Source organism: Micromys minutus (genome assembly GCF_963924665.1).
Source record: "Micromys minutus genome assembly, chromosome: 13".
Classification (NCBI taxonomy): domain Eukaryota; kingdom Metazoa; phylum Chordata; class Mammalia; order Rodentia; family Muridae; genus Micromys; species Micromys minutus.
In genome coordinates, this window is record NC_137982.1 from 57,291,357 (window position 1) to 57,313,896 (window position 22,540).

The following is a 22,540-nucleotide window of genomic DNA, read 5'->3' on the forward strand; positions in this document are numbered from 1 at the left end:
ATCTCAGAGACAAAGACAGGCACTATTTCAGAGTAAAATGTTGTAGAAAAAACTTCAAGCAAATGGCCCCAAGAAGCAACCTGGAGTGGCCATTCTAATATCAAATAAAGTAGATTTTCAACCAAAAGTTATCAAAAAATATAAGAAAGGACACTTTTTACTCATTACCGGGGAAATCTGTCAGGAGGATCTCTCAATCCTTAACATATATGCTCCAAATACAAAAGTATCCATATTCATAAAAGAAACCCTACTAAAGCTCAAAAAATACATTGCGCCCCACACAAAAATAGTGGAAGACCTCAATACCTCACTCTCACCAATGGACAGATCATGGAAACAAAAACTGAACAAGGAAATTGTAAAACTAACACAGGTTTAGTTATTCCAACTGGAATTAATAGATATCTACAGAATATATCATCCTTAAACACAAGAATACAAGTTCTTCTCAGCACGTCATGGCACCTTCTTGAAAATTGACCACATAATTAGTCAAAAAAGCAGCCTTAATAGATATAAAAAGATGAAAATACTCCCTTGCATCCTTTCAGATCACCATGATCTAAGGCTGATCTTTAATAAAAACAAAGACAACAAAAAGCCCGTATACACATGGAATCAAAACAATGCTCTATTAAATGATAGCAGGGTCAAAGAAGAAATAAAGAATGAAATTAAGAATTTTCTAGAATTCAATGAAAATGAAAACACAACATACCTAAACTTATGGGATGCAATGAAAGCAGTACTGAGAGGAAAACTTATAGCTTGGAGTGCTTCAAAAAAGAAACTGGAGATAGCATATACCAGCAACTTGACAGCACAGATGAAACTCTAGAATAAAAAGAAGCAGATACACCCAAAAGAGTAGGCGGAAAGAAATAATCAAACTCAGGGCAGAAATACACCAAATAGATACAAAAAGAACCACTGAAAGAATCAATGAAACCAAGAGTTGTTACATTGAGAAAATTAAAAGATTGACAAACCCTTAGCCAGACTAACTAGAAAGTAAAGAGAAAATATCCAAATTAACAAAATCACAAAGAAAGTAGAGAAATAACGACTGAAACTGAGGTAATTCTAGAAATCATCAGATCCTACTAGAAAAGCCTATACTCAACAAGGCTGGAAAATCTGGAGTAAATGAATGAATTCCTAGACAGATAATAGATACTAAAGTTAAACCAGGACCAAGTAAACCATTTAAATAATCCCATAACACCTGAAGAAATAGAAGCAGTGTCATCAAAAGCCTCCAAACCAAAAATCCCAGGTCCAGACAGGTTCAGTGCAGAATTTTATCAGACATTTATTGCGGATATAACACCAATACTCTCCAAACTATTCCAGAAGATAGAATCAGATGGAAAACTACCTAACTCATTTTTTGAGGCTACAATAACCATCGTTCCTAAACCATACAAATAACCTACAAGGAAAGAGAACTTCAGAACAATCTCACTTATGAACACTGATGCAAAAATACTCAACAAAATCCTTGCAAACTGAATCAAAGAACACATTGAAATGATCATTCACCATGATCAAGTAGGCTTCATCCCTGGGATGCAGCATGGTTTAATATATGGAAACCCATCAATGTAATCCAACAGATAAAAAACTCAAAACAACACCACATGGTCCTATCACTAGATGCTGAGAAAGCATTTGACAAAAGTCAACACTGCTTTATGTTAAAACTCTTGGAAAAAATAGGTATCCATGGCCCATACCTAAACATAATAAAAGTAATATACAGCAAACCAACAGACAATATCAAACTTAATGGTGGGAAAGTTGAATAAATGCCACTAAAATCCAGGACTCAACAAGGCTGCCCACTCTCCCCCTACCATTTCAACATAGTACTGAAAGTCCTGACTGGAGCAATTAGACAGCAAAAAGAAATCAAAGGGATACAAATTGGAAAGGAAGAAGTAAAAACATCACTATTTGCAGATGACATGATAGTGTATTTAAGTGACCCCACAAATTCCACCAGATAACTCTTACAGCTGATAAACAGTACAGCAAAGTGGCTGGATATAAAATTAACTCAAACAAATCAGTAGCCTTCCTCTACTCAATGGACAAATATGTGGAGAAAGAAATTATGGAAAAGATACCCTTCACAATAGTCAAAAAATATGAGATAACTTGGTGTGATTCTACCTAAGCAAGTGAAGGACCTGTATGACAAGAACATCAAACCTCTAAAGAAGGAAATCGAGGAAGATCTCAGAAAATGAAAAAATCTCCCATACTCATGAATTGGATGGATCAACAATATAAAAATGGCCATAATACTAAAAGCAATCTACAGATTCAATGCAATCCCCATCAAAATACCAACTCAATTCTTCATTGAGTTGGAAATAGAAATGTGTAATTTCATCTGGAATAACAAAAGACCTAGAATAGTGAAATCCATCCTCAACAACAAGAAAACATCTGAGAGAATCACTATCCCTGACCTCAAGCTATATGACAAGGCAAGTGTGCTAAAAACTTCATGTTAATGGTGCAGAAATAGGCATGTGAATCAATGGAATAGAATAGAAGATTCAGAAATAAGCCCTCACATATATGGTCACATGATTTTTGACAAAGGAACTGTAAATATTCAATGGAAAAAGAACAGCCTATTCAACAAATGGTGTTTGTCCAATTGGGACTCAGCATGCAGAAGAATGAAAATAGACCTTTTCTTATCTCCTTCTACAAAGTTCAAGTTCAAGTGGATCAAAGATCTTCACATTAAACAAGGTATACTGAAACTATTAGATGAGAAAGTAGGGAAAACCTTAGAAAACATAAGCACAGGAGAAAATTTCCTGAACAGAACACCAACGGCGCATGCTCTAAAGTCAAAGATTGACAAAAGGGAGTTAATGAGATTGCAAATTTCTGTAAGGCTAAGGACACTGTCAAGAAAACAAAATAGCAGCCAACAGAGTTAGAGAAGAAGATCTTTACCAACCGCCACATCAGATAGAGGCCTAATATCCAAAGTATACAAAGAATTCAAGATGCTAGCAGACACCAGAGAATCAAATAACCCTATTTAAAAATGGGGTACAGAGCTAAACAAAAAGTTCTCAATTGAGGAATATTGAATTTCTGAGAAGCATCTAAGCAAGTGCTTGACATCATTAGCCACAAAGGAAATTCAAATCTAAACAACTCTGTGATTCCACCTCATGCCAGTTATATTTGCCAAGATAAAAAATTCAGATGACAGCAGATGCTGGCAAGGAAGCAGAGAAAGAGTAACACTTTTACACTGTTGGTGGGATTGTAAACTGGTACAACCACTCTGGAAATCAGTCTGGCGATTCCTTAGAAAATTGGACATAGTACTACCTGAAGACACATTAATCCACTTCTGGGCATTTACCCCAGAGATGTTCCAACATACAACACAGACAGATGCACCACAATATTTATAACATCTCTATTTATAATAGCCAGAAGCTGGAAAGAACCCAGATGTCCTTCAGTACCTGAATGGATACAGAAATTGTGGTACATTTACACAATGGTTTACTACTCAGCTATCAGAAACAATGACCTTATGAAATTCTTAAGAAAATGGATGCATCTAGAGAAAATCATCCTGAGTGAGATAACCCAGTCATAAAAGAACAGACATAATATGCAGTCACTGATAATTGGATACTAACCGCAGAAACCTCTGAACACCCCAGAAACAACTCACAGGCTGTGTGAAGTTCAAGAAAAAAAAAAGAATGAAAAGAAAAAACCATTATGTTTACTCCTTATACACCAAGAAACTTTGACTAATTCCAGGTTACATCCTGTTTTACATGTACTTTATGCTTATTGTAACTAGTAAGATCTTAATGCACACACTATCAAACCTTTAAAAAAAAGAAAAGAGCCAAGCTGTGACAAAAGTGTATCAGTGTACTTTTATGAAAATATTCTTTAAATTTTTACATTTATCTTTGTTTTTTAAATAAAGTTCTTCAATAAAAATGATTTATTAACCAGCCAGATACTATCATAAAGCATTTTTACATATATTTTATAACTATTCTAGAAGTTTTAATTCAATGCAAAAATTAATTATACTTGGTAGAGATGTGACATGAAAAGTGCCTCTATAGGCTCATGTGTTTGAATGCTTAATCCCTGCAAATTGGCTTTACTTGAGGAGGATTGAGTGTGATAGTCTTGCTGGAATAGGTGTGATATGTATGGAGAAAGTGTGTCAATGAAAGTGTAATTTGAAATTTCGAAAAACCAACCCAGGCCCAGTGTAATTGTTTTCCTGAAACCTGACTCAGGGCTTGACTTAGAATGTGGAATTACTTCACCAGCATCTTGCTTGAGTGTTTGCACACATGTGTCCTGCTATAATTATAGCAGACTCTGAAATTTCAAGTAAGCCAAATGGAAGCCTTCTTTTTGAGAGTCGTAGTCATTGTGTCTTTGCATAGCAATAGAACACTGATTATGACAGATAGGTAATGTGGAGTTTATATATTTTCAGTCTGATAAACAGTAAGATAAAGGTGTTAAGAAGAAAAATAAGAAAGAAGGGAGTTAAAATAAAGGGAGAAAGGAAGAATAAGTCTATAAGAAGTAACCAATCACCTTCAATCATTTCAAGGTTCTTTTAAATTAACAAGGTGTAGAAATAGGAACCAGATAGAAATTACACCAAGGAATGTAAAATGAAATGACAAGGATGTGGTTTAAAATAGCCTGTGTGAAAGTTTGAGTCTGACCTAAGAAATATAAGATAAATGAAATGTATTCAGTTCTATAATATTGGTTTTTATAGCTAGATAATATGCACAGAAGTAACTTTTCATGGGTCTTTCAGAGGTATGAAAGAGTACACAGCATAGTAACATTAATTTCATATAACCAGTCATGAGTCCTGGAAAAAAATGACCTTTGAAAATGGCAGCAGAAAGATGGGGTTCTATTGTAATATTGTTGAATCATGTAAAATTTGATATAAATGAATGGAACAGAATTCTGGAGTTTGATGTGTAAGGAAACCTATAGAATATAACTTTTCATTAGAGTAAATAATAAAATAAAAAATTTTAATACCAGTTTTCTGAAGCATATTTTTTCCATTTTGGTTTAGTCTTGCAATAAGTTATTAATTTGTCCCTTGCCCCTTTCTCCCTCCAAACTTTACCATATACTAATCCTTCCTTTTTTTTCACATTGAAGCTCTTTAATTTATTAATTGTTGTGACACATAAATTTGTTTATGGAATTTCAATAATTTCTAAATACAAATTTCAAAGTCTATGGAATAAAACACACACACACACACACACACACACACACACACACACACACACATATATATATATATATATATATATATATATATATATATATATATATATTCTTTTTTCAGAGCTGACTTGCACAGACTATTCTAGTCTATAATATGACTACTTATATGATTAATATTTCTAATCATCAATGTAAACAATCTACCTGGATATAGATAGAGTTGAGGGTCCTGAGTGTCTTCCACCACAGGGAAATCAGGCTCTGAGACATCCATGTGCCTCTGGAAACTGTGAAAAAATGAGAATGGAGTTAGGAGTCTGCATGCTGGATCTAGTGTAGGGCCAGGGGGATAAAGCGGGAGCTCCAGCTGGTCCTAATATGATTTTCCTTGGCTTGGCAGTTGGCTTGAGCTAGGTGTTGGTTTGCTGGAAGTGCAGATAGGCCTTTTATGGGAGATGAGACCTAAGCTCTGTAGGCAAAGGCCATCATTATGGCTCCCTATGGGGACACAGATGAAGAGACAGTCCATATTTTTAAGACACTTACTGTCATGGTGGAAAGTAGACATATAAAACCATACCCCACCTTTCAGAGTGAGCCAGAGATTAAGTATCATTTGCAGGGAGGAATGTCTTAGAAGGTAAGCTTATTGACTAAGTCTTCTAGGCATCTAACTACTTCATTAAAATGGGGAACTCTGTTTTGATCATGCATTAAAAAGCAGGTCACCTTTTTAACTTCATTTACATGTGGGGAGCTTGGGACATTACCCTTACATGAATGAAGGCCACAAATAGATGGATGGTTGGTAGAGTCAGGGTTCTAGTGCCCAGGAGTAGGTGAAGTTCTTAGAGTCCCTCTGAGTCTCATAGGCTTCTACCCTTCTTCCCCTTAGTTCAAACAGGAACCATGATACCTTGTATGCCCCACTTAATGATTTTTGTTTATTTGTTTGTTTGTTTGTTTGTTTGGCTTTTTTTCCCTTTGGAAATGGACCTATGAAAAAATCTTCATTCAGGAAATCTGACACACCCAAGATCACAGATGATGCCACATCTGCCCTGTCACTCAGCTTAACTGGAAACATCTCAAACCTAGGGAGGCATGAACTCCAACTCACACAGAGGCACCCATTCCTTCTAGTCTGCATTTGTGCCTGGAGTAGACAGAGGGCTCTGGATTTCCAGCCACACCAGCAACACCCAGAGAAAGTTCCTGACTCCCAGTAACTCTGACACACCAGGATCTCAGGATCACAACAGCTCTGACACACCCAGAATCAGAGAATCTCAGTATCACAGACTGATGTAGGGCTTTGGGTCCCCATATTTGTTACAACAACCATAGAAAACTTGACTTCCAGGATCTCTGCCACACTCAGGACCTTAGAAAGAATAGGGTCCAGTCAGAGATAGTGAAGCCACTTAGCACTAAAAGTAACCAGAGGGTGAGAGGCAAGCTCAAGACCATATGAAACAGAAACCAATGCTACTTTTCAACATCAGAACCCAGTGCTCCCACCATAGAAATCCCGGATGCCAAACATACATAAAAAGCAAGATTCAGATCTAAACTCCAATCTCATAAAAATGATGGAAGACTTAATAAAGATATAAATATCTCCATTAAATAAATACAGGTTAACACAGGTAAACAAGTAGAAACCATTAAATAGAGAACACAAAAATCTCTCAAAGAAACACAAGAAAATATACCCTAATAAATAAAGGAATTAAAAAAAAAAAAACTGTCCAGGATCTAAAAATGGAATTAGAACCATTAAAACAAGCTTAAAGTGAGACAACTCTGGAGATGGAAAACCTAGGAAAGAGATCAGTGGTCACTGATGTAAACATTATCATGAGAACAAAAGAGATAGAAGAGAGAATCTTAGGCACAGAAGATACCACAGAAAGCATTGAAACACTACCCCTCCCCCAAAATATAAAAAGCAAAAAGCTCCCAATTGAAAACATTCAAGAAATCCAGGAAACAATGAAAATTCTAAAGCTAATAAAAAATAGGTATAGAAAGCTAATGAAAATAGGTATATTATTATCAAATAAAATTAAAAGAAGAGAGCCATATAAACACTTCTAACAACAAAAATAACAGGAAACAACACTCCTGGGTACTTAATATCACTCAACATCAGTGGACTGAAGTACCTAATAAAAAGACACAGACTAAAGATTGGACACATAAAGAAGAATGAGAATTCTGTTGTTTATGGGAAACACAACTCAATGACAAAGTTAACACCACTTCAATGTAACAGGCTTGGAAAATATCCAAGCAAATGGTCTCAAGAAACAAATTGGAATAGGCATTCTAATATCCAATGAAGTAGACTTTCAAACAAAAGTTATGAAAAAAAGATAGAGAGGCACACTACATAATCATCAAAGGTAAACTACCCCCCTTTTATTGGATTTTTTTTTAAATTTACATTTCAGATGTTATCTCTTTCCCAAAATCCTATCTCCCGCCACCCCATTGCTCCATGAAGGTGCTTCCACTTTGAACCACACTCTCTCATCTCAGAACCTTGGCAGTTTCCTAAACTGGGAAAACAATCCTCCCATTGATGTCAGAAGATGCTATCCTCTGCATCATATGTACCTTGGGACATTGGTCTTTCCATGTGAACTCATTTGTTGGTGTTTTAGTCCCTGGAATCTGTGGTGGGTTTGTAAAGTCAACAATTTTATTCTTCCCATTGGGGTTGCACACCTTTCAGCTCCTTCAGCCCTTTCTCTAGATTCTTAATTGGGGTCCTTTTGTTCAGTTTGACAGTTAGCTGCAAACATCCTCCTCTGTATCAGTATGGTTCTGGCAGAACCTCTGAGGAGGCATCCATATCAGGTTCTTGCCAGGAATCACTACTTGGCATCAACAATAGTTCTTGGATTTATTGGGCCCATATGGGGTATGTCCCCAGGTGAGGAAGTCTCTGGATGATCTTCTCTCCTATCCCTGATCCTCTACTTGTCCCTTTATTTCTTCCCATTAATGTTTCCTTCTAAGAAAGGCTGAGGTATCTATTTTCTGGCTTTCCTTCTCTTTGAGCTTCCTAAGTTTTGTGGATGGTTCCTTGGGTATTCCAAGGATTTTTGGGCAAGTATCCACTTATAAATGAATATATACTGTGTGGGTTCTTTTGTTACTGAGTTACTTCACTCAGGATGATAGCTTCAAGTTCCATCCATTTGCCTAGAAATTTGATGAAGCCATGGTTTTTGATAGCTGAGTAGTAATTCATTGAGTCAATACCATGCAGTTTTTATCACAATTGATCTGTACTATATCTTGAAGTCAGGTGGTGATTCTCCTGGAAGTTTTATTGTATATTCTCTGTATTTACATTTCAAATGTTATACCCTTCCCTACCACTCCTCTCCCTTCTCACCTCGACTTGTTTCCATGAAGATGCTTCATTTTCCAATCACCCTTTCCACCTGAATGCCTTGGCTGATGATGATGTTGCTCTTCCTATGATGGTGCAAATATTTCAACTATTTCAGTCCTTTCTCTATCTTTTTCATTGGTGTCCCTGTGTTCAGTCACATGTTTAGTTGTAAGCATCCTCCACTTTCTATATGTACCACAATTTCTGAATCAATACCTCTGTTGAGGGACATCTGGGTTCTTTCCAACTTCTGGCTATTATAAATAATGCTTCTATGAACACTGTTGAGCATGTGTTCTTGTTAGATATTGGAGCTACATTTTGGTATATGCCTAGGAAAGGCATAGCTAGGTCCTCAGGTAGTACAATGGCCAATTTTCTGAGGAACTGCCAGACTGATTTCCAGAGTTGTTGCACCAGTTTACCATATCATCAACAAAGGAACTCCTACAGTTGATAAGCAAGTTCAGGCAAGTGGCTGGATATAAAATCTCAAACAAATTATTAGCTTTCCTCTACTCCAAGTATGAACTGTTTAAGAAATTAAGGAAATGACACCATTCACAATAGTTGCAAATAATATAAAATATCTTGGAGTGACTCTAACCAAGCAAGTGAAATTTCTGTGTAAAAAGCACTGCAATTGTCAGAAGAAAGAAATTCAATGAAGTCCTCAGAAGATGGAAATATCTTCCATGTGCATCAATTAGAAAGATTACATAGTAATATAGGACATCATACCAAATGCAATCTACAGATTCAATGCAATACCTAACAGAATTCCAGTTCAATGTTTCACAGAGAAAAAAGAATAATTCTCAAATTAATCTGTAATAACAACAACAAAACAAAAACAGGATAGCAAAACAATTCTCAAAACAAATGAACTTCTGGGAGAATCACCATTTCTGAACTCATGCTACACTACAGAGTAATAGTGATAAAATAAACCAACCAACCAACCAACTAAATAAACAAACAAACAAAAATAACTGAATGGTATTTGTATAGGAACAGTTATGTAGATAAATGAAATAGAACTGTTGATTGAGAAATGAACCCACACACCTATTGTCACTATATTTTGACAAGAAAGCCTAAACCATTCAGTGGATAAAAGAACATTCATCCAATGGTTCTGGTTCAGCTGGCAATTTTTATTTCTTTGTACAAAGCTCAAGTAAAAGAGGATTAAAGGTCTCCACATAAAACAAGATATGCTGACTCTAATAGAAGATAAAGTGTGGAAGCTCCTTGAACATACTGGAACAGGGGACAATTTCCTATATGGAACATGAATGGCTCATGTTCTAAGATAAAGAATTGACAAATTCATCCTCATAAATCTGAAAAGCTTCTGTATAGCCAAGGACACCATTATTAAGGCAAAATGGCAAACTATTAATTGGGAAAAGATCTTTATCAACCCTACATCCAATAGAAGATTTATATCCAAAATATAAAAATGAACTCAAGAATTAGAATCCAGACAATCAAATATTTCTATTAAAAGTAGAATATAGAGTTAAACAATGATTTCTCAACTGAGGAATCACGAATGGTCAAGAAGCACCAAAAGAAATGTTCATCATCTTTACTCATCAGGGAAATGTAAATCAAAATTACTCTGAGGTTCCACTCACACCATTTAGAATGGCTAAGGTCAAAAACTTAAGTGACATAAGATAGTGGCAAGGATGTAGAGAATGAGTAACACTCCTCTATTGGTAGTGAGAATGCAAGCTGGTACAGCCACTGTGGAAATCAATCTTGTGATTCTTCAGAAAATGAGACAAAGTACTTCCTGAAGACGCAGCTATACCACTCCTGGATACATACCCAAAAGATGTTTCAACATATAATAAGGACATATGCCCCACAATGTTTATAGCACCCTTATTTATAATAGCCAGAAGCTGGAAACAACACAGATGTCCTTTAATAGAGGAATGGATATAGAAATTGTGCTAAATTTACACAATGGAAAATTACTTAGCTTTTAAAAACAATGACTTCATGAAATTCATAGTTAAATGGCTGGAACTAGAAAATATCATACTGAGTGAGGTAACTTGGTCACAAAAGAACACATAATATGTACTCACTTAGAAGTGGATGTTAGCAAATATAAAGCTCTGAAAACCCATGGTACAACTCACAGACCATATGAAACCCATGAATAACGATCAAAGTGTGAATACATCCAATTTTACTCAGAACAGAGAAGAAAATAATCATGGGGTGTAAAGGGGAGAGGAGAGGGAGGGAGGAAAGATTCAGGATCAAGTGTGGAAGGCATGCAGTTGAGAAGTACAGAGGATCAGGAAATTTAAAGGAGATGCATAGTGGTGGGAGATTTGGAACTGGGGGCTGCCACTAGAAAGCGTCAGATGCCAGGGACTCAAGAGGTTCCCAGGACCCAACAGAGATGATATTAGCCAAAATACCCAAGGGGAGAGAGAGAGTGAGAGAGAGAGAGAGAGAGAGAGAGAGAGAGAGAGAGAGAGAGAGAGAGAGAGAGAGGCTACAGAGACTATCTACTGGATAGGCATGATCACAGGTTGAGGGATGGGGTCACCCATCCATCTCCAAAATATTAATACAGATTGTTTCTGTCAAAAGGAAATGCAGAGACAAAGAATAAAACAGAGACTGAAGGAAAGGCAGTCCATTGATTTCCTCACCTAAGTATCCATCCCATCTGCAGACAGCTAACTCTGTTGCTATTGCTGTTGCCTAGAAGCACTTGTTGGAAGGGCTAGTATTGCTGTCCCCTGAGAAGCTTTGCCAAAGCCTGACCAAAACAAATGTGGATGCATGCAGCCAATCATCAGACTGAGTGAGCCGACTTCAGTGGAGGACTTAGGGGATGAACTGAAGGAACTGATAGGGTTAGAAAACACACATGGAGACAATAATATCAACCAAACAAACCCCAAAGATAACAGGGATTAAACCACCAGCCAAAGAATACACATGGAGGAGCCCGTGGCTGCAGCTGTGTATATAGTGAAGGGTGACCTTATTTGGAATCAATGGGAGCGGAGCACTTGCCCTTGTGGAAACTTGATGTGGCCCTGTGGAAACTTTATGACCCTGTGTAGGGGAATGCTAGGTCCCTGAGGAGGGAGGTGGGAGGTGGATGGAAAAGAACCCTCATAGAAACATGGGGGACTTGGGAAGGAGATATTGGGTTAAACTGGAAAGTGAGACAACATTTGAAACATAAATAAAGAAATAATAAAATAAAAAATGCTGACAATAAATATTCTTGTATTTCACTGGGCAACAGTACCTGTATAATGGCTCTTTCATCTCTCCTCCCATGATTTCTCATTTTAATTCCAATAGCTTATCTCTTCTACTGTCATTTTCATATGCTTATATTCAATTCTCATACTATCTTAAAAGACGATATGCTACAACCATGTAAGTAAGATATTTTAATGATGGTGAATTCCAGGTGTATTACAGTATATTCCACATGGTTGTGAACTCCACATCATATAAGTAGAATTAGATATGTAACACTGACTTTATTTGTGCTGTGTCAAATAAAATTAAGTTTAAACAAAGAATTTTTTCAGCATAGCCATTGTCAGGACTTAGTTCATTTTCTTAAGATCATTCCCTTGTTTAATTTTTTTTTTCAAGAAGTTTCTGTCCCAGTGAAGAATAATGGATTCTCCCAGGGGCTTCCCGGAGACCTTTAAGTTCTGGAGGATGCTGTTTGTTCACATGCATTATGACTTGTCTGTTACCTAACTGACCAAACAGCTCACTTTTGTAAGTAACAGTAGGGTTTTGCTTTATTTATAAATTGTTTTAAAAGATACAATAGACTCCAAGTTTGACTACATGACTGAATACTTAAGATATGAAATATCCTATTAAACACAGTAGTGAGGCAAATTGAACCAATAACTTCTAAGAAGAAAAATGGAAAAGGATGAAGAATTCTTCACATAGTTTGAAAATAAGTCCTAAGTTTGTTTTAATGTTTTTGATGATGTAAGTTAATTACAGTAGAAAGTTAACTTTTAGTGGGTTTTTATGGGTAGACTTTTTTTCTGAATCATTTTCTTTAAATTTGATTTTAGACATAGTTATTAAAATGTTATTATATTTATTTTACTGACCATGCATTTAAAATAATTTTATCCATTTCATTTTTCACTGTGCACATTATATAAATGCAGTATCTTTCATTTAATATGCCAAATATAAATGTTTTCATCTTTTATTTCTATGAAGTTATATTTTTAGATATGACAGTAAACAAGATATAGAATGCTCATGGAGAAGAATGCAGCATGCTGGCATGAAATTAAAATATTGAATGTTCCTTTACATAGCAGGTAATGATCTGGAAGTGTATATTGTAAATCTATTTGAACTACACTTTTTTATAACTCAATATTATAACACTTATTTCATAAGTTACTATGAAAACCAAATGAGTTATAATCATGTGTAACTCATTACCATTGCCCTTTTTAACATGTGCACTTTTACTATAATTTGCTACTTTGTCTTAATATTTCCAATATTATTGTTTTAATATTGCCAATAATATTGCCTCATTCAATTATGACGATTGAGAAATTTGTTTTAAACATATACTTTTGGTTAAACATATCATAGTTTAAATTTTGCATGCATAAATACATTTTGCATTTAGCATTTATATTAAATAAAATCATATAAAACACTTTTTGAATTATTATACAAAATTTCTAATAATATATTCCCAGTCCAGAAAAGTAGTTTCAGAGATAGATTTGCTTTTTCTTATACAATAATGAAGTCAGTTATTTTATTTGATTTCAAAAGAAAATATTATAATATATGTTTTTCCTGTTTGCGTCTCATTAATTTTTCAATGTATGATTAGATCAGTAACTTAATGCTTTTAACATTCTGTTACATGAATAAATTTTCTGACTTAGTTTATACACGCATAGCTTGTACATTATTAAAATGTTTATTTAGGTAAATATATCATAATAAATTTGTAAAATTCTCTTCAGTTATCTGTGTGTATGTGGTTAACGAAATCAAGTCTGATAATCACAATTTTCATTAGAATTTTTCGAAGCTCACAGTCTGTCAATGAAGTTTCTTAGAGAGCTTAATATCAGGATTTACGCTGAGCCCCATTCTTAGTCCTCTATAATTGCTTCATCTTGTTTCTTACAATAAGAAATAAAATCATAGAATTTCAGGATGTGTGACATTTCCTTGCTGAATAGCAATCAAGATGAACTTTGCTATGTTTTTTATGGGACTATAAATAATTTAAAACTCTATTTTCATATTAATTATTTTTACTGTGTTTACTTTTATTATATTACTTCCTTTTGTCGTTGCCCTCTTTAGTAAACATATCTGAATAAATTCTATTCTCAACTTTGACAGATAATGAGAAGGGAGACAAGAGAGATAACAGACAATTATTAAATGTATTTTTTGAGTCTACATATTTGTATTTTATAGATTTATGTCATTAACTGATGAAATTGTTTTATAGGGTATTAATTAAAATAATTATCAAAATAAAACCACATACTAAAATATTTCCATTTATTTTTATTATTTAAATTAATATTTCCAGAAAATAAATTTGTTTATATTTTTATATTTTACTCTAAAATTATCTGTGAAGTGTTAAAACTTTTTATTCAGTATGCACACATGTATAAACATAATCTATATACTAGAACAAAATATTCACATAGACGTTGAAGACCCTCTGGAACATTGAATTACATAACTTCCTTCTTGTTTTAAATTTATTTAAAAGGTTTTTTTCATTTATTGATTTTAATGATCAATTTAATTTGTCAGGTATTACCATGATTAAAGTTATCAATGCATATGTTTAGATAACTGAGTGACTCCTGAATTCATATGTACAAACTTTAGCATTTTTTGCACTCCTGGCCTCTGACATGGAGAAAAAATGTTACTGTGCAGCAATGATCCTATCAGTACCTAATGGGTTCAGTGAATTGTGTTTTGAGGAGGTTTACAGTAAAGATACAAGTGATTTTAAAACTACCTTCTTTTAATAAAACATTACTATAATTTTCACATTAAACTTAACCTATGATAGAAGTATAGATTATCATGTTAAAATCAGAAATATTAAATAAAACTGTTCTATGCACTGACTAGTTAAGGAGAAATACAAGTTTGTCCTTTTTGTTTTAACAAACTAAAAATGAACTAAATTCTGCCTATGTTCATGAGTCTTTGAAAATAGAAATTGCTAAATAAGTGGATACGGGACAGTAGTAATATCGATGAAAATGCAAAAAATCAAAGGGAAAAGGAATTTACCTGGAACACTACAAGGAAAAGATTCCAGGTAATTAATGCATTGCTGGAGAAGGATAGTTAGCTTCTTCCAGGGATAAGACTGCTAAGGTTGTCCAGTGCAAAGTGGTCATTCCTGAGAGCATATCCACACAAAAACAAAAAATGGTCCCAGAGATTTAATAACTGTGTTTTAATAATTGTGTATATACATTTATATTTGTAACAAGAATAAAAAAAGAAAAAAAAAGCTACAATAGATTTAAGTTTAAGAAGTGGCACATGGGAGAGATTTAATAGTATTATGCCTGAATGAGAGGAGGAAGGAAAGTGAAAGAGCATGATTTCAGTTAAAGATTTAGAAATACATACATATATACACAGAGATAGATAGATAGATGGATACATACATATATATGTATATATATATACATAAATAATATTTTAATAAAAGAATAGGCTGTATGAAGAAAATGAAAGTTTTTAAAGAATAATTTGTACAAAGTGATGGAAAATAATTTAAGTAACAAAGCTACTTTAGTTGCTATATTTTAATTTTATAAATACATTCAATAAGTATGTGTAATCATGTTTTTCTTTTACCTCAAATAGAGAAATCTCTCCACATTGAACAAATTACTTATTGTCTAACTCATTACCAAGGTGGTCATGATGCCCTAAGAATCAAGCATAGACACAGCTTTATAGTGATTTTTTGAGAAAATATATAAATCAAATCCAAAATGGAAAGGATCACATCAGCTGTGGATGTCCACAAGATTCCATCAGAGAATGTAACTGAAGCCACCATGTTTATTCTCCTGGGCTTCACAGATGACTTTGAAATCCAGGTCTTCCTATTTTTAATATTTCTTGCTATTTATCTCTTCACTCTGATAGGAAACTTTGGACTGGTTGTTTTGGTCATTGGGGATTGTCGGCTACACAACCCCATGTACTATTTCCTAACTGTTTTGTCTGTCCTGGATGCCTGCTATTCTACAGTAGTTACACCAAAAATGTTGATCAACTTTCTAAATGAAAATAAGTCCATTTCACTCTTTGGGTGTGCAACCCAAATGCTTCTCTTTGTTACTTTAGGAACCACAGAATGTTTCCTGTTGGCAGCAATGGCTTATGACCGCTATGTAGCCATCTACAACCCACTTCTGTATGCAGTGAGCATGTCACCCAGAGTGTACCTGCCTCTCATCATTGCCTCCTATTCTGGTGGAGTTGTGCATGGTGCTATACACACAGTGGCCACTTTCAGTCTGTCCTTCTGTGCATCCAATGAAATTAGGCATGTCTTCTGTGACATCCCTGCACTGCTTGCTCTGTCTTGTTCTGACACCCATATAAATGAGCTTCTACTCTTGTACTTGGTGGGCTTGATTGAGGCGGTCACCATCCTAATAGTTCTGGTCTCCTATGGATTAATCCTCTTTGCCATTATGAACATGCATTCTGCTGAGGGTAGGAGGAAAGTGTTTTCTACATGTGGCTCTCACCTCACTGGAGTCTCCATTTACCATGGTACAATCCTTTTCAGTTATATGAGGCCTAGTTCCAGCTATGCTTCAAGTCATGACATGGTAGTGTCAATATTTTATACCATTGTGATTCCCATGCTGAATCCCATCATCTACAGTTTGAGGAACAAAGATGTAAAAGAGGCAATGAAAAAATTGTGGGGAAAGTGTGGTTCATAATTAATGTTCAATTATAACATAAAACAAAACAAAATTACATCGTCAATTTCAATTTACAGGAAATACACATTGTTAGGAATTGCAAACGCGCTATAATTTAATTAGTAGTGTCTTATATGATCATGATTATATTAAAAAGACCAGTCTTTTTTCTCATGTGACATTTTTAAATAGCAAATTTCTTCTACGGCATATCAAATTAATCTGATCCAATTTATAACTATTTATGTCAAGTCTCTTTAGTTATAATTATATGATTTTTCTTGTTTGTTTCTACTAAACAGAGCCTGTATATTCAAGAGCCTTTGATTAAATGATTGTCATGTAACCTGTGGTAAACTGTTAATATGTTAATATTATGTAACAGTCCCCACTCAAGATTCCTTACTGAAGAATTCTCATAGAGTACTTTTTTTTCCTCAAGAAAATTTCCCACAGAAAGACATTCATTCAAAAAGTAACATGCACTTAGGGTTTCCAAGTTTATCTTTGCATCTAAATTTTTTCCTACTAAGAAATTATTTCCTTTACATTCACATGAATTGGATAGATTCATTATAAACATACTACAACACAGTCATAATATTTGCTGACGATTATTGTTATGCGTGTTAAAATTATAAAAACACATAAAATTTAAAAGTAGGAAATAAACACACAAGCACATACATGCACGCACAGAAAAACACACATGCACATATCTACATGTCTGTGTACATGTATGTATGTTATTTATAGGTATATGTGTGTATATTTTTGTCTCTGTATATATAGGCTTCCCTAAGAGATGATACAGTAGATTTCTCTCTGGGTTATCTGGGATTCTTGAACCTTGCTTCAGGTGCTAGAATTGTTTTCCTTGTCTCTATATCTATGACATTCAGCCATAGATTTTCTCTTTCAGGAAAACATATGGTCAAATAAAAAATACTCGGAATGAAAACAAACACACTATATTGTCACATTTATCTATTCTTTATATGTTTTACTTATTTAATTTTATTCTAATATTTCTCTTCCTTAGTAGAAATTTTGTCTAGAAATCAGTATTTCTTCCAAAGAAACACTACTTTACTTCTAGGTTTATTTTACTCTGAAATAATCAGAAAAATCTAACCAAAAAAATTATAAATAAAGAAGGTTTTATTTTAAAAGAATTTGTTGGCTGGAGAGATGGATCAGTGGTTAAGAGCACTGGCTGTTCTTCCATGTTCCCTGGATCAAATCTTAGCATCCACATGGCATCACACTACTGTGTGTAGCTCCAGTTACAGATGATCTGACACACTAATATGAAAGCACATAAAAAGCATTTGTTCTATGTATTTACACACTCTCTCTCTCTCTCTCTCTCTCTCTCTCTCTCTCTCTCTCTCTCTCTCTCTCTCTCTCTCTACCTCCCTCCCTCTCTCTCTCTCTCTCTCTCTCTCTCTCTCTCTCTCTCTCTCTCTCTCTCTGTCTGTCTGTTTGTCTTTGTGTGTGTTTGTGTGTGTGTGTGTGTGTGTGTGTATAAATACTCACACACATGCTTGAATGCCATGATACATAGGAGGAATTCAGAGGATAGCTTAGGAACAATGGTCTTTTTTCCCCTACTGTCACTGATATTACTGAGATAGCCTTAGATTGGTCAGCACAAGGATTTTATCATTATTTTTTTATTTTATTTATTTTTTTAAGGTTTGATACTCTGTATTAAGGTCTAAATAGTTACAATGAGAAAAAAGTACATGTAAAAGAGGATGTAACCCGGAATTAGTCAACATTTTCTTGGTGTGTAAGGATGGAGAATAATGTTTTTTGTTGTTGTTGTTGTTGTTTCTTTGTTTTGTTTCTTTCTTGAGCTTCATACAGTCTGTGAGTTGTTTCTGGGAGAGTGCAAACCTCTGGGGTTAGCATCCCACTATCAGTGACTGTATATTATGTCTGTTCTTTTGTGACTGGGTTATCTCACTCAGGATGATATTCTCTAGATGCAACCATTTTCTTAAGAATTTGGTTAAGTCATTGTTTCTGATAGCTGAGTAGTATTGCATTGTGTAAATTTACCACAATTTTTGTATCCATTCAACTACTGAAGGACATCTCGGTTCTTTCTAGCTTCTGGCTGTTATAAATAAGGCTGCTGTGAACATTGTGGTGCATGTATCTTGGTTGTATATTGGAGCATCTCTGGGGTATATGCCCAGAAGTGGAATAGCTGGATCTTCAGGTAGTACTATGTCCAATTTTCTGAGGAATCACCAGACTGATTTTCAGAGTGGTTGTACCAGTTTACAGCCCCACCAAAAGTGGAGAAGTGTTCCTCTTTCTCCACAACTTCGCCAGCATCTGCTGTCATCTGAGTTTTGGATCTTGGCCAATCTGACTGGTGTGAGATGGAATATCAGGGTTGTTTTGACTTGTATTTCCCGGATGGCTAAGGATGTTGAGCACTTTTTTAGATGTTTCTCAGCCATTCCATATTCCTCAATAGAGAACATTTTGTTTAGCTCTGTACCCCATTTTTAATAGGGTTGTTTGATTCTCTCATGTCTAGCTTTTTGAGTTCTTTGTATACCTTGGATATTAGGTCTCTATCTGATGTGGAGTTAGTAAAGATCTTTTCCAATTTTGTTGGCTTCTGTTTTGTTTTCTTGACAATGTCCTTAGCTTTACAGAAAATTTGCAATCTCATTAAGTCCCATTTGTTAATCTTTGACATTAGAGCTTGAGCCATTGGTGTTTTGTTCAGAAAATTTTCTCGTGTGCCTATGTGTTCTAAGGTTTTCCCTACTTTCTCTCTAATAGTTTTAGTGTATCTGGTTTAATGTGGAGATCTTTAATCCACTTACACTTGAGCTTTGTACAAGGAGATAAGAATGGGTCTATTTTCATTCTTCTGAATGCTGAGTGCCAGTGGACCAACACCATTTGCTGAATAGGCTGTCCTTTTTCCACTATATGTTTACGGCTCCTTTATCAAAAATCAGGTGCCCATATACATGAGGGGTTATTTCTGGATCTTCTATTCTATTCCATTGATCCACGTGCCTATTTTTGTACCAGTACCATGCAGTTTTCAGCACAATTGCCTTGTAATAAATATAGCTTGAGGTCAGAAATAGTGATTCCTGCAGATGTTTTCTTGTTGTTGAGGATGGATTTTGCTATTCTAGGTCTTTTGTTATTGCAGATGAAATTGTACATTGATCTTTCCAACTCAATGAAGAACTGGGTTGGAATTTTGATGGGGATTGCATTGAATCTGTAGATTGCTTTTGGTTGGATGGCCATTTTTAAAATGTTGATCGTTCCAATCCATGAGCATGGGAAACCTTTCCATTTTCTGAGATCTTCCTCAATTTCCTTCTTTAGATTTGAAGTTCTTAGGTGTGAATTTCAGGTCATACAGATTCTTCACTTGCTTAGTTAGAGTCACACCAATGTATTTCATAGGTCGTGTGACCATTTGAAGGGTATCTTTTCCCTAATTTCTTTCTCCACATGTTTGTCCTTTGAATAAAGGAAGGCTACTGATTTGTTTGAGTTAATTTTGTATCCAGCCACTTTGCTGAACTTGTTTATCAGCTGTAGGACTTCTCTGGTGGAATTTATGGGGTCACTTAAATACACCATCATGTCATCTGTAAAGAGTGATGTTTTTACTTCTTTTTTTCAGAGTTGTATCCCTTTGATTTCCTTTAGCTGTCTAATTGCTCCAGCCAGGACTTCCAGTACTATGTTGAATAGGTAGGGATAGAGTGGGCAGCCTTGTCGGGTCCCTGATTTTAGCGGGATTGCTTCAAGTTTCCCACCGTTAAGTTTGATTATGGCTGTTGGTTTGCAGAATATTACCTTTATTATGTTTAAGTATGGACCTTGGATTCCTGTTCTTTCCAGGACTTTTAATATGAAGGGGTGTTGAATTTTGTCAAATGCTTTCTCAGCATCTAGTGAGATAACCATGTGATTTTGTTCTTTGAGTTTGTTTATATGGTGGATTACATTGATGGATTTCTTTATATTAAAACATCCCTGCATCCCAGGGATGAAGCCTACTTGGTCATGATGAATGATCGTTTTGATGTGTTCTTGGATTAGGTTTGCAAAGATTTTGTTGAGTATTTTTGCATCAATTTTCATAAGTGAGATTGGTCTGAATTTCTCTTTCCTTGTAGGGTCTTTGTGTGGTTTAGGTACGAAGGTTATTGTAGCCTCAAAAAATGAGTTAGGTAGTATTCCTTCTGATTCTATCTTGTAGAATTGTTTGGAGAGTATTGGTGTTATGTCCGCAGTAATTGTCTGATAAAATTCTGAACTGAACCTGTCTGGACCTGTGCTTTTTTTGGTTGGGAGGCTTTTGATTACTTTTTCCATTTCTTTAGGTGTTATGGGATATTTTAGATGGTTTACCTGGTCCTGGATTGACTTTAGGATCTTGTATCTTTCTAGGAATTCATCCATTTCCTCCAGATTTTCCAACTTTGTGGAGTTTAGAATTTTGTAGTAGGATCTGATGATTTTTTTGAATTTCCTTAGTTTCATTTGTTATGTCTCCACTTTTCTTTCTGATTTTGTTAATTTGCATTCTCTCTCTTTGCCCTCTAGTTAGTCTGGCTAGAGGTTTATCAATCTTGTTGATTTTCTCACAGAACCAGCTCTTGGTTTTGTCGATTCTTTCGATTTTTTTTTTTTTTTTTGGTTGTTTCTATTTGGTCCATTTCTACCCTAAGTCTGATTATTTCTTGCTGTCTACTCCTTTTGTTCTAGAGATTTTAGCTGTGCTGTCAAGTTGCTGATCTATGCTCTCTCCAGTTTCCTTTTGGAAGCGCTCAGAGCTATGAGTTTTTTTCTCAGTGCTGCTTTCATTGCATCCCATAGATTTGGGTATGTTGTGTTTTCGTTTTCTTTGAAGTCTAGAAAATCCTTAATTTCTTTCTTTATTTCTTCTTTGACCCTGCTATCTTTAAACAGAGTGTTGTTTATTTTCCATGTGTATGTGGGCTTTTTGTTGTCTTTGTTGTTGTTAAAGACCAGCCTTAGACCATGGTGATCTGAGAGGATGCATGGGAGTATTTCAATCTTCTTATATCGATTGAGGCTCGTTCTGTGTCCAATTATGTAGTCAATTTTCAAGAAGGGGCAATGGGGTGCTGAGATGAATGTGTATCCCTTTACTTTAGGATAATATGTTCTGTAGATATCTATTAATTCCAGTTGGTTCATAGTCTCTGCTAGATTTACATTGTCCTTGTTCAGTTTTTGTTTCCATGATCTGTCCATTGGTGAGAGTGCGGTATTAAAGTCTCCCACTATTATTGTGTGGGGTGAAATGTATTTTTGGAGCCTGAGTAGGGTTTCCTTTATGAATGTGGGTGCTTTTGTATTTGGAGCATATATTTTAAGGTTTTAGAGTTCTCGTGACAGATTTCCCCTGTAATGAGTAAACAGTGTCCTTCCTTATCTTTTTTGATAACTTTTGGTTGAAAATTTACTTTATTTGATATTAGAATATCCACTCCAGCTTGCTTCTTGGGGCTGTTTGCCTGTCTTTATTTTTTTATTGAAAAAATTTATTTTAAAAAAACAAAGATAAATGTAAAAATATTAAGCATTTTCGTATAAAAGTATACAAATATATTTTGTCATTGTTTGGCTTTTTTTTAAGGTTTGATAATGTACATTATGATATTCCTAGGTACAATGAGCATAAATTTTAAGTAAAACAAGTTGTAACCTGGAATCAGTCAAAGTTTTCTTTGTCTGTAAAGATTAAGCATAGTGGTTTTCCATTTACTTATTTTTTTCTTTTTTTCTTTCTTGAACT

At 34.9% G+C, this 22,540-nt stretch overlaps 1 protein-coding gene across 1 annotated transcript; it reads left to right on the forward strand.

The window, feature by feature from the left end:
- Positions 1–15,762: 15,762 nt before the first annotated feature.
- Positions 15,763–16,731, forward strand: LOC308428960 (olfactory receptor 5T9-like; the record flags this gene model as incomplete). The annotated part of the gene is made up of 1 exon (XM_080927600.1): positions 15,763–16,731. One exon carries the CDS (start codon positions 15,763–15,765, stop codon positions 16,729–16,731), a length of 969 nt encoding a protein of 322 aa, XP_080783726.1.
- Between the last annotated feature and the right edge of the window lie 5,809 nt (positions 16,732–22,540).